General features: G+C 36.0%; 1 protein-coding gene across 4 annotated transcripts in view; it reads left to right on the top strand.

Moving 5' to 3' along the window:
- RECK (reversion inducing cysteine rich protein with kazal motifs) overlaps positions 1–13,487 on the top strand; it is a 62,536-nt gene that overhangs the window by 30,038 nt on the left and 19,011 nt on the right. For all 4 annotated transcript variants that reach the window (XM_065832220.2, XM_071804655.1, XM_065832221.2 and 1 more), the window contains 8 exons: positions 3,149–3,182; positions 4,027–4,224; positions 4,526–4,793; positions 6,223–6,402; positions 7,349–7,561; positions 8,312–8,448; positions 10,058–10,198; positions 12,776–12,967. In XM_065832220.2, the coding sequence (XP_065688292.1) occupies positions 3,149–3,182; positions 4,027–4,224; positions 4,526–4,793; positions 6,223–6,402; positions 7,349–7,561; positions 8,312–8,448; positions 10,058–10,198; positions 12,776–12,967 (1,363 nt within the window). The remainder of the gene's footprint in view (positions 1–3,148; positions 3,183–4,026; positions 4,225–4,525; positions 4,794–6,222; positions 6,403–7,348; positions 7,562–8,311; positions 8,449–10,057; positions 10,199–12,775; positions 12,968–13,487) is intronic.

The following is a 13,487-nucleotide window of genomic DNA, read 5'->3' as shown; positions in this document are numbered from 1 at the left end:
TGAAAACAGGATGGAAGAGAAGACCACCTCATCTGAAGAAAAATATGAGCATTATTACAGTGATTCAGTAGTCTGTGGAACTATAGTTTCAAAGTACAGAAAAAAGAAGAGTTATTATCTGGTTAGGACATCCTGCTTGTGTAAAATCGGTGTATAAAATTGCTATAAGAACATAATTTTGTCTCAACTTGAGCGCTTCTTAGAGGCAGAATATTGGTAGACACCATAATCTTCTCAACATTCTTATCTGGTTTGTGTGTAGTTACAAGCTGCAATCTGAGCTAACAGGGCCAATGACACAGCTATCCCTGAACTCCTTTTGTAACACTTGAGTTACTTTTTTGTAACATTCAACTTCTAAATAACATGACAATTTTTAGCTGAGTTTATGTCCTGATTCTTAAGTATGGCCAAATACTTCAGTATATCCAGGACAGACTTCAGCCTTTTCAAGAACCTCTACTGTCTCAGTGCATTAACTAATAAAGTTACAGCGTTGCTTTCTACCTGGCTGGCTTGTATGCCAGTGCTTGATCCAGGGTGGGCATGGAGAAGTCTAATTTCAGCACCTTCTGAGGACAGTAAGTTTTGGGTCAAAGTGATGTTGTCTATGGCAATTCCTGTCTGATAGTTGTTTCTTTTTTCATACGTGGAAAGTCCCAGAGAAACCAGATGGCCCCATTGAAACAGTGACTTTCTGGTAACTTTCTGGTAACATTCTGGCAGAGACAGAATGTATGGTGCTGTAAATATGACATGGGCCTTTAGGCAGCAGTATAAATCAGTTCTTTAGAGATGTAGAATGGTGATTCTCTCTACATGTTCTGTTTCCCTGAGTTCTCTTGTCCTTCATCTGTGTTACATAGATGAATGGGTGACAGGATTTGCTTTGTGGGCAGTAAAAGGGAAAATCTGAAGTGGGTCAGATGAAAATGGGCTGCTGAGGAGTGTTGCTCCAAATTCATTCTCAGTCTCAGAGAAATTATGCAGTGTCTGTGCTATTGGGAGAAAATATCTAAAATTTGGTAGAGGATATTAGAAGAGTGAAAATAAAATGTCTGAGTTGTTACTTTGTGAGGTTTTGGGTGTTATTTTATATAAGGCAGACTTTTGAATTTTTGTATGAAGTGTTCTCAATAGACCCATGCTTTTATTCATGATGACTAAAATTAGAGGTCTTTATTCTTTTAAGGTCATTTTATCGGTGCCACATCTGCCGTGGTTTACCCATGGTTTAAATTAATTTCTGACTGTAAATAAAGTGGCACTGCTCCCTACAGTATTGGGACTGTCCTCTTTAAAATCTTGCATTTAACTATTAACATATTTGACTATCCAAAAATATATTATCCAAAAGATGATATAATTGTGACACTGTAGAAAACAGGATTGTGGCACTGTGGTTTACATAGCATAAGGAATAATTGGCAAATTGGAACTTGTGATTTAAAATACAGCATGAAATAAAATCATTGATGGCATGATACAACCTGAAATATCAAGGCTTAATTCTTTTCAAATCTAAGTTAAAATGTGAGTTTTCCATGTTTTGGTACGGTAAATCATTCTTTTGGATCTTCAGATTTTCATCAGGACTGTCTATTCAGGAATGCAGACTAGTTTGAATGCTAATTCATACATAGGGAACCAATCTGTGTTCTGAAGTGCTTAATCTTAAACAACAGAAAAGAGGATGAAGACAGCTATAGAAAAATAACATTTTTTAAAATAATCATGTTTTTACTTGGGTACTGACAAAACTTGCATGAGGAAAAAAAATTTAAAAAGGGAAAGTGTGATTGTAGAATTCTCCATTTCTTTAGTAGAATACATGTGCTTAATGAGTAGTGGAAGTCAGGTATGGAGGGGGTTCAAATTTCTCTTCCTTTTCACAATCATATTTTCAAGTCTCTGGTATTTGGCAACTACATTTTGCAGTTTCAACCTCATGACTTCATCTTTTCACAGAGTTCTGGAAAACTTCTGTGCAATACCTATTTTCTAAGAAGATATGTGTTTTTTCAGTGTGGGGAAGCCTGTGGTTGTTTTGGGCAAGAGTTCAGTAGTTGTGAGGAAGGTGATTCTGCCCCATTACTCTGCTCTGGTGGGACCCCACCTGGAGTACAGCATCCAGCTCTGGAGCCCTCAGTACAGGAAAGACATGGACCTGTTGGAGAGAGTCTAGAGGAGGGCACCAAAATTATCAGAGGGCTGGAACACCTCTGCTATGACAGGCTGAGACACTTGAGGTTGTTCAACCTGGAGAAGAGAAGGCTGTGGGTAGACCTTATTGTGGCCTTTCAGTACTTCCAAGGGGCCTATAAGAAAGATGGGGACAGACTTTTAGCAGGACCTGTTGCAACAGGACAAGGGGTAATGGTTTTAAACTAAAGGAGGGGAGATTCAGGCTAGACGTGAGGAAGAAATGTTTTATAATAAGGGTGGTGAGATACTGGAACAGGTTGCCCACAGAGATGGTAAACACCCCATCCCTGGAAACATTCAAGGCCAGGCTGGACAGAGCTCTGAGCAACCTGATCTAGTTGAAGATGTCCCTGCTCAATGCAGGGGGGTTGAACTAGATGATGTTTGAAGGTCCTTTATAACCCAAACTATTCCATGATTGTTTTGTAGATTAGAGTCCTCTGAAACAAAACAGCAGGGTGTATATGTTTCTCTTCTTCTGCCATTTAGCATGTTATATATTCCCCAACTGTGCCTTTTTGGCAGCAGTTCGAGGAAGTTGATAGCATGCTTTAGCTTTTAAGGTGTAGTGTTGAGTTAGTTGAGATTTTCTGCTTGCATGTGTGCATCTGTGCAGAGTTCTTTTTTCCGCAGAATCTTTAAAATTATTTTATTAGAAAAAAAAATAATGGGACATCCTATTATAGCATGCTGTTTCTAAATCAGTCCAGGAAAGTCTTCCTTTTTATTTTCTTGAGTATTTATCTGTTTTATTATGAGTACACGTGCAACTCTGATGACCCTGATCTTTTAATTTATCTATAGTGGTTTTGTTTTAATCCAATCTAATAGGAACAAATAATAACAAAGATGGATTTATTAGCTCAGTATAAGAAATTACTGGATACTTAAGTATTTATTTACAGTTTTCTGGCTTATAACACTGTTTTTGTTTTGATTTCAGAATGCTCTCTTTAGTTGTATTAACAGAAATGAAAGTAAGTATGTAATGGATAGTTAGTTTTTTTTTTTTTCTTTTATATCGTTCTATCCTTATTTTTCTAAAATGTAGGTAAATTCTGTAGGTGTACATAGGCACAAATCACATGGATTCAGTTCCATAGAAGGACAAACCACCTGCATGCATTTTCTTGCTCAAGTGATAAGTGGCAGTTCATATAATTTATATCAATTTTTAATTTGTGTATCTATATTTGTTTTTTTCTGTCCTATTTTGGTGACTCCTTAGAAGCTAATTTTTCCTTTTGTTTTGTTCATTTGATCAGTGTTAAGTAACAAAATTAAATGCATAGATGAAATCTTTCACCATGCAAGTGTTTTGTTGCCTGATGTCTATATAATATGAAATCAGTGTCTCAGAGTGAATTGTAGTGAAAGTATCAAATGTGAATTATGATAGCATCTGTCTTTTTTTGAAAGACTTTTAAGATACTACTCTCATATTTATTTGTTTACTATTAATGTTTGTCTAATAATTCAATTATAGGACATCTGGTTACCTTAAATAAGGACAAAATGGCTGAAGATAAAATTCAGCTAGCTTGCTGGTGTCTTAAAACTTGATTTCAAAACAGCTTTAGGGACTTTTTTGTCCAGCCAAAGAAGCAGATGTAATTTGGCTGGTTACAAATATTCCTAGTCATTCTGTAGACAGATTATTTTAATAGACCATAGAAAAATTTCTTCATGTTTTTAAACAGTAATACCTTGAGCATCATTGTGTGTGGTACAGACTTGATAATTTCTTCATTTCTCTGTGTAGGAACCCATTGATTTTCTGTTGTTGATTTTTTTTAAATTTTTTTTTTTTTTTTCTCCCAGTGGGGTCAGTCTGTTGTAGTTATGCAGGTCATCATACGAACTGTCGGGAATATTGTCAAGCAATTTTTCGGACAGACTCTTCTCCAGGTCCTTCACAAATTAAAGCAGTTGAAAATTACTGTGCATCTATTAGCCCTCAGCTTATACACTGTGTGAACAACTATACACAGTCATATCCAATGAGAAATCCTACAGACAGTAAGTATAAAAGACCCTTCTTTACTGAAATTTTTAATAAATACTGAAAATGTTTGACAATTTTTTGCAATTTTTATATAAAGTATGTTATTGTATAAGTGTATTGTGTAAATTGTATTAATGTATTTCTATATTATAATTGTAATTATATTAATTTCTATAACGATAACTTTTGTTTGTAGGTGCATTGTTGATTTGTATTTATTTTTTTAATTCAACATATTGGTGGCATTTTTTTTTTTCCCAGAGTTGATTCCGTTTACATTTAAAAGAAACAAAGTTATCTTTAATTTTTTAACAGGTTTGTATTGCTGTGATAGAGCAGAAGACTATGTGTGTCAGACTGCTTGTAAAAGAATTCTAATGTCAATGAAAACAGAGCTTGAAATTGTTGATGGACTTATAGAAGGCTGTAAAACAATGCCTCTCCCTCAGGACCCACTTTGGCAATGTTTTCTTGAGAGTTCAAGATCTGTTCACCCAGGAGTCACCGTGCACCCTCCACCTTCCACAGGCCTTGATGGAGCTAAGCTCCATTGCTGTTCTAAAGCAAATTCTTCCACATGTAGGTCAGTATCTCTCTACCCTCATTTACAATTGTGAAAATGGTTCAGAAGTTGTCTCATATCAGGCCTTTGCCTGAATCCTGCTATGTACAGCAAATAAAGTGTTCTGTGTATTCTTAGAACAAATACAGGTTTAGGTAATCAGCTGGATGTCACATTCTGATCAATACTTAGTTTGTATCTCAAAAAATACTGTTCCATAAGAGGAATCACACTTTTCTCACTTTTAGCAATGGCTTATAGCAGACACACTAAGTTGATGAAACCTGTGCATTTCTTGTGGGCATAATATTGCAACATGATGAAGAGGCCTTCACTGGCTAAACAGAGCAAAAGGGACAGTAAACTGCACAAACTGAAGTACTGGGTTGCTGCATGTTAAAACCTTAGCAGTATTCCTTACTAGACGCTATTCAGATATTTGTCAATAAAAAATAACTTAGGTTATTTAACAATTAAATAATGGAACAAACCATTCCCATATTAAAAAAAAAATAATCCGCCAATAGTTGCATGCTTGCAAATAACTGTAATTGGAGCATTTTTAGTTTAGAGTGGCTGTCTATCCACTTTAAAAGTAGAGCATTGTTGCGTTTAAAATGCATCAATATCTCAAAATAAGTTCCAAACATTTATTTTTGAGCTGTTGTTTCCTTTTGTGTCAAAGTTTCCAGTAACAAAACAACAGATCCTGAATGCGACAGAATCTTACAATGAGTTTAGTAGTAGAGTCCTTACAACATCGTAGCATAGGGCAGCTGATATAATACCTTTTAGTTGCTTGCTTTGTCAATGAGTTCTTAAAATGAGTTCTTTCATGTTTTTAATATGCAATAGATTTTAATAGTACAGTGAAGTTCCATACCTCCAGTTGGGATGGAAGGTGTGGGAACAGCTGCATTTTGTAGGATACTGCTCTGAGGAAAGTGGCTTGGGTATTGCTGGCACCAGGAAGCATCTCAAACACAAGCCACAAAGAGTACACCTATTTCCAACATCAAGGAAAAAGAAGAAATGTATTTTGGTTGCCAATCATTTCTGCAGGAGAAGGTGTGATTTGAAGTCATCCATTATCATGTCAACCTAGATTTATTACAAGTAAAATTAGCTGTGATAATTTTCACCTCAAAGTAATTACTTCAGATTCCCAGATACTACATTTTTATTGGATATTGCACTTTAATATTCTGAATTATTTCAGTCATACTAGCTTAAAGATTTGCTAGCATTCTTAGGCAAAACTGGAAAACAATGAAACAGGGTTATTTGCTTTGAGCACAACATTTGGATACTCTTGCAGACTTCCTGGGTGCTAGCATAATCTTCTACAGTGAGCATAGGCTGTTGTGACCAATAAAGAAATGAAAGGCTCTGTTATATCTGAATGACTGCTGTTCTTTTAATTTTATTTTCTTCATCTATTTTTTTTCAGAGAGCTCTGCACTAAACTTTATAGCACCAACTGGGGCAATTCACAGAGCTGGCAAGAATTTGATCGCTTTTGTGAGTATAATGCAGTAGAAGTTTCCATGTTGACCTGTTTAGCAGATGTACGAGAACCTTGTCAGCTGGGCTGTAGAAATCTTTCTTACTGCACTAATTTTAATAACAGGTAGGAGAGAGACACTGAATATTTTATAAAGGAATTCCTGTGTTTTGATTTAAAACATAAAATGTGTTTCATGCTTGTTTTGAGATTATATGTAGCTCTCTTTCTGCAAATACTTCTTTAGATAAATTTAAAATAAATAGTTTTTCTTGAGCATAAACTTTTGGAAATGTAGTTAACAACAGGCATAACAATATATACAAGAATAAAAGCTAACCATGAACTTGTAAAATGTCATCATGGATTAGCAGCATATTCCTCTGGTTTACTCTGTAGGCAAGTAAGCCACGATTACTGGAATGTTGTGTATAATAAAAAAGGTAAAAATGGTTGTTACATTTACATGTTACTCTTTTTCAAAATTCTTTTCCTTTCAGAGATACTTCTGTGTTTTTTATACTCTATAGGGCAAAATGCATGATTTGAAAGTTGTGTCTGAATTAGTAATTGTAGCATTACAAATTGAATAGTTCGAGTTTTAAAAAAAATGTTAGCTATTAGAGATCTCTAGCTTTTCTTTGAGATGGTACACAGTGTCATGAATGTTATATGAGCAGTAGAATCACACATGTGATAGGTGGAGCCTGGGCAACTATAAAATATAAATCAGCTTGCATTAGTGATTCACGAGGAAACATTCACAGAGATATTCGGGATATCTAAGGTATTTGCTTTTAAGTCAACTTCAGGTAAGAAAAATTTAAGTGATATTTCATCTAAGATGTAGAGGTGAGTAGGGAGTTTCAGCCTTGAGTCTTGAAGAGCTTGCTTTCCTTAAAGAGAGAATTCAAACTGATTTTGATCACGCTTAACTGTGCAAGGCATTAATTTCTTTCATACTACAAAAAGGACGCTATATTAAGGTTGTAGAATTCATATGGTGGAAGTTAAAATGTGTGTTGCTTTCTTTTTCTTGTATATGTGCCATATCTTAACTTCTTCTTTTAAGACCAACAGAACTTTTTAGGAGCTGCAATACTCAGTCAGACCAGGGAGCCATGAATGACATGAAGCTATGGGAAAAAGGGAGTATTAAGATGCCATTTATAAATATTCCCGTGCTTGATATTAGAAAATGCCAGCCAGAAATGTGGAAGGCTATTGCCTGCTCACTTCAGATCAAACCTTGCCACAGCAAATCTAGAGGAAGTATTATCTGCAAGTAAGTATTGTGGGGCAAAAAAAAAAACCAACAGTTTAATGGTTCTGCTAAGGATTTTAATGAGAATTAGAAAGCTGCTGTAGGACTGTGTTTGACTTGTTAGCAAAGCAGGGCGAGGCAAACATGGAAGGAACTGAGCTTGCATAGTTACCATTGCTTGAATCTCCATCACTGTAAATGGAAGATGCTTGCCTGTAAATGAGATGGATGTATCTATTTCCATTGTAAAGTTGATCTGTTGTTGGGTTTTTTTGGCTCTTTGTCATGGCTATGAAACCTTTCTTCTTTTTTGGTTTTGGAATCTACTGGTGATTTTCAGCAGTTAGAAAGGTCTGAAAAAAACCTAAGTTTATTTAAAAAAAAAATAAATTTTGAAAGCAGGTGATAGAGTAGGAAAGAGACCAGGTAATAGTTGTGAGACAGAGTTCAACCCATATTACACATTGGTGAATGAAAGAAATTCTTGGTCTTGAAAGATACATGCATACAAAACCATAGAAAATAAAGATCATCAAGCACAAAGTAGAGGAAGAGTAGTGTAAGCAATAGTTCCTGTCTTCATGTCAAAAAGTTGTTCCTCCCCCTGCATGTAAAAAGTAGCATATGCATATATACATGTAAAAATATCTTGTGGGGCAGAAGGGGTAAATTGTGGATTCGGGGCAGGGAAGAACAGAGACATCTTTTTCAGACAAGACCTTTTTTCTTCAAGTAGTGTTAATGAAGTTCTGTTTCTTTCTTTATCTGAAGATCAGATTGTGTGGAAATATTGAAGAAATGTGGAGATCATAGTAAATTCCCTGAAGGCCACTCAGCTGAAAGTGTTTGTGAGCTCTTATCTCCAACAGATGACTTGGAGAAGTGTATTCCTTTGGATACATACCTGAGTAAGTAGCAACATACCTATGCAACAAAATTAGAAACTGAGATACTTTTAATGCTTATAATTGCTTCTAATATTTTTCATTATTTCTTTTAGAGAAAATTGTATTGGATTTGAGACATTTTATTTAGCGTATTAGAGAAAAATTGCATTTTTCAATTTTTTCATTAAATTTTTGTGATTCTTTTTTTCTAGCATGTCTTATCCCTCAATGTGGAACACAATTGTATTAGTAAAATTTCGTCTTAGTTTTAGATTTTGCTCAACTGCATCTTTTTACATTGTTTTCCAAAACTGCTCTACCCTATTACTACTTCCTACTGCATACTTCTGTAGGATTTAGACCTTTTTAGCTTTGTAGGACTTATCTGATTTAGACCTTCTTCCAAAATAAGTTTTGATATTTCTTTCTCAGGAACTCTGAAAATAGTAAAACTGTGGTTATTAAGAGCTGCAACTCAAAGCATGCCTCAACAAATAAATTGTCCCAGAGAGATGGTGTACTGAAGCTTTGAGTGGTCCTTTCCATTTAGCTGCTGCTTTTCCGTGTTCTCTTCCCTTAATCTTTGTTAAAGAATAGACTGCCTTAGCTTACTGAATTATTTGGTATGCTGCTTCTTGTAGAACTCATTTAGAAACTGCTTATACAGAATTCTCTTAGCATAAGTAAGTTTGCATAGCATGACTTCTGCAAGGTGTGAACCTTTGAAACTTTATGCTTTGTTAAGTAAAAAAGGCCTCAGAGTCTTCTAACTGTAGAAGATAAGGGGAGCTGCGTCCTTGGAGTTAAGGGACAGAACTGTACATAACAGGAGACAAAATAGAATGTTTTGGCTACTGTCAAGAACTTAGTTTCTCCAGCTGCAGGTGCAAAATAGCAACTGAAGATTAGGGCTTTAATTGACAGTCCTAAAATGAAGAGATCCAAAGAACAGGGAGACCCAAAACTCTGATTTGAAATTGGCCTGAGTGACACACAGGGGGTTGGGGCTTGGATTGTGGGGGTGTAATTGTCTAAGTTTTTTTCTGCTGATAGTCTCTCTTCAGGAGGCACCCAGGTTCAGCTGCTCAACTTTACCTGCTCTTGCAGGTAAATTATTTATTTTAGAATAATTTCTGGAATCCATGCCTGAGTGTCTCCTACAGGAAACCTGGGGAAAAAGAACTTCCGTAACATCTTGTAACAGGAGAACTTTACTAGTCAGTTAAAGGAAAACAGAAATAAAAGTTTATCAGTGATTGCAAACTTGGTTAAATATCAAGTGTATTTTAAAACTCTGGTTAGTTAGTCATTGACTATGGGACTTCTCTTGATTAAACTCTCAGTCATTGTCAGTTTGTAGTTTTGTCACGTAAAGAAAATTATTGGGGAAACAAATTAGTGAAAATATATTTTGGTTGTGAAGACCCATCTGAGACATTATTTCCAGGATTGAGGACTTTGAAATAACTACCTTGTTATGTCAAGCTTCTACAGGTATAGCTAAAAAATAAAAAATGTTTTACAGAATTGTCAAAAATATTATTTTGCTAAATGTAGGAAATGCTGAGCTTTACTGAAGAAAAGTAAACCACATTTAAATCAGTATAGATGCTGTGTATTCTGTTTCCAGGCCCAAGTTCTTTAGGTAACATTGTAGAAGATGTTACACATCCCTGTAATCCAAATCCATGTGCAGCTAATCAGTTATGTGAAGTAAATAGAAAAGGATGTCAATCTGGAGAACTGTGTCTTCCGTATTTGTGTGTGCCAGGTAAGGGTTTTTGGACTTCTGTTTACCTGAGTTTTGCTGATAAACATATGTTATTGAGATTTTGTTGAGAGTTTTAAAGTAAATTGCTGATGTCCCAGAAGAACTATTATCATAATTATCTTGTGTTTTCACAATCTGTAGCCTCCTTTTTAGCTCTTATCATTTCTCAATATGTTTCTATTTTTACTGTCCACCATAACATAATGTCTTATTAGAAGATATATCACTTATTTTGCATCAGAAGAAATAAATGTCCATATATGGTCTCTAAGCAGCCTGCCTGCTATTTAAAATTACAAGCATGCAATACCGCAAATACAGTGCAGCTTCTGCTGTAGCTTCTGCAGACAGCATGGTATGTATTTCCCTGTATTTCCATATGTTATTAGCCCTATCCACATCATTTTTCTTGCTCATGAAATGAATGGACACTGTGTCTTGCCTTGAAATTAGTTAAAATTAGGCTGTCAGTCTTGGGGAGGACATTTTGAGAGCTCTGGAAAGGTGATCAAATGCAGGGTGCCTTGAGATGTATATTTGCACTGTCAGCAATTCTGGTGTTAAATTAAAGTTCAAGATGGTATCTTATATGTAATTATCCAAAATCCTTCTTCATAGACCAGATAAACTTCTCAAAATCTCCCCAGCAGCTCATGAGTAACTAGTTCTGGTCTGAGTAAATTAACGTCCAAACTTTTTTTTAAGAGCTTCACTGTTGCTGCTTCACTGGATTATGAGTGCCCAGGTCAAGGGCTTTGGAAGGAGGTGGCATGGCTCTTAATTTATTTGCCTCTCCTTTCCTTTCTCTACTGCTTGAGCTTGCAGCACTTATGCAACATCTCTACACTTCAATGACTGACTGCCTGTGAGTTCATTGACTGGAGGAAAAAGGCAGAACCGCAAGGTAGATTTAGCTCTGTGTTTCTCCTAGATCTGTACATAGACTTGCATTTGGGAGGAAAAAGACGCTGACTTTGGAAAACAACAAAAATAGGAATAAGGGATTTTGTGCTACCTTATCCTTCCCTGAGGCCCACGGTACTGATCCTCATTAAAGATAATGTCTGGAGATGCAGCAGTACACAGCTGACTGAATTTCTGCTGCTGCTCCATTGAGTGATACTTTTAATGTAGATGCACCTCACTAGAAAGGCAATTGTGGTCATTTGAGAACTACATACTTAGAATATAGGCATCGTCTGACTTCTGTTCCATGCATAAATGTGTGCTGATTGGGGAGAGAGATATGTGTAGAATGAGTTTCAGCTATCTAATTTTGAAATGGCAGGCTTGGATGGTGTTGATAGCAAGAGTCAAATCTAGAAAAGGAGGTGAGAGACTGTATGATGTCCAGCTTCTACCAGCCCCTTCATTGTTCCACCTTAGATGCCAATAGCACTTGCCACAGTTTTTCCCCTTCCTTTAAAGCAAAAGGAAACATTCAGTGATGTGAGGGATCACCTACGGTTCCTGAAGCAAAGAGGAAAGGTTGCATTTCGTGGCTGCTTGGACACGTGTTGAGAGAGACTGAGCAAGTGAGAGCTGATTTTTAAAGTGAATTGCATGAAGCAGCCTCCTTTCCGAGGAAGTCATAGAGAACATTTCCCTAGCTGTCTCACATCAGTTCCCTGAACCCCTTTTGTTCCAGCAGTTCTGCAGTGGATCAACGGTTTCTCCAGTGATTTTTTTAATTACAAACAGGAGAACTGGGTTTTGCATCACTTGTATATCTGCTACACTTCTGTTCTTCTAAAACTGAGGAGAGATTTTTTCTGAGCCTAGGGACATAATTTTTTTAATGTTTCTATGACGCTTACGAAATAATTTTGTTATTACTAGAGAGGTTGTATTGTCTTCACTTGCAGCAAAAGTCATTCAAAGTGATCTGAAAATCAGAGCATTTGAAGAGTTGTTTACTTCCTTTAAAGGTTGGAAGGTGACTTTTATGTTTGAATTCAGTCTTTTTATTGGTTGAAACTTTTGGGAGATTTATTGCTGTTCATCACTCTAGGGTCATTATAATCTATTATTGTTTTCTTGCAATTTTTAAAACCATTTTTCTTCTTTTCCTTTTTTTTTTTTTTTAAATCCAGCTTTCCTGCCTTTTTTCCTTTTCTCCTCTCATCACATCTACCAATAAGAGTCCTTCAGTGTTCACATGAGAGGTACAAGTAGGGAAGGAAGACACAATAAAATATGTGAGAGGGGGGAAAGGGTTGTCAGACCCTTTAATACAGTTTGTGTATTGGAGACATTGAAGCGTATGTGGTATTTTCTTATATCACATAGGTTTCATACTCCCACAGAACTGTGGAAAATGAGATTACTTGAGTAATGTTGGAATTACCAGTCTTCTCTGAAGTGAAATTTCTACAAGTACACTGTTTTGAGCAAATATCTTCTATTTCTGCTACTTGCTGTCTCTATGAAATGAGTGAATTTGTCTAAAGGGCGAGAGCAAGGCCGCATAAGGAACACCTTAGCTTTTTCACAAGTCAAAAAGTAGTAGTTATTTTTGGTAGCGGCACTTGCCAAAGTATTTACTAAATATAAGCTAAATTTTTTCCTTGTATACAGGCTGCAAACTGGGAGAAGCCTCAGATTTTGTTGTCCGTCAAGGTACACTTATTCAGGTTCCATCCTCAGCTGGTGGTGATGTTGGTTGTTACAAGATTTGTACCTGTGGACACAGTGGATTGCTAGAAAACTGCATGGAAATGCGTTGTGTTGACCTTCAAAAATCATGCATTGTTGGTGGACAAAGAAAAAGTAAGTATTCGAACAGTAATTATATCTTTACACAGCACCTGTTCCTTAAGTAATTAATTTTGAGATATATATGAAGACCCGGAGGATCTGAATGCGGAGCATATCAGAAAATGCAAAAAGTTTATGTTTGCATCCCTATATATAATACTTGTTTAATTCTTATATATGCTGGAAGGTTCCATTATTTAAATCAACACTGAACTGTGTCTGTCTCAACCAATGAAAGTCCTGTGTGAAGCATGTACTTAGTATACCATTTTTTAACCAAAAGATCACTAATTTGCTTCACATCCTGTGTTTTATGGTACTTGATAATAGGTAGCTTCCTTTCTGGGAGAAGAACTTGTGGATGGAAGATTTTCTTGCAGTTCTTTGTTATTTGGTCCTCTCTACCCTAGTGTTATTAATAGGCTTCGTCACATAAATATTTGCGTTTGTTTTTTGGATCGCATATAAATTATGTTGAACACAACAGCCACTCTATGTATCATGGAGACTCCTCTAGTGACCTCCCTTCATT

The sequence above is a fragment of the Patagioenas fasciata genome, chromosome 2, assembly GCF_037038585.1.
Source record: "Patagioenas fasciata isolate bPatFas1 chromosome 2, bPatFas1.hap1, whole genome shotgun sequence".
In the NCBI taxonomy this organism is placed as follows: Eukaryota; Metazoa; Chordata; class Aves; order Columbiformes; family Columbidae; genus Patagioenas; species Patagioenas fasciata.
The sequence above is the reverse complement of the archived record's forward strand: the minus strand, read 5'-3'. Positions and strand labels throughout refer to the sequence as shown.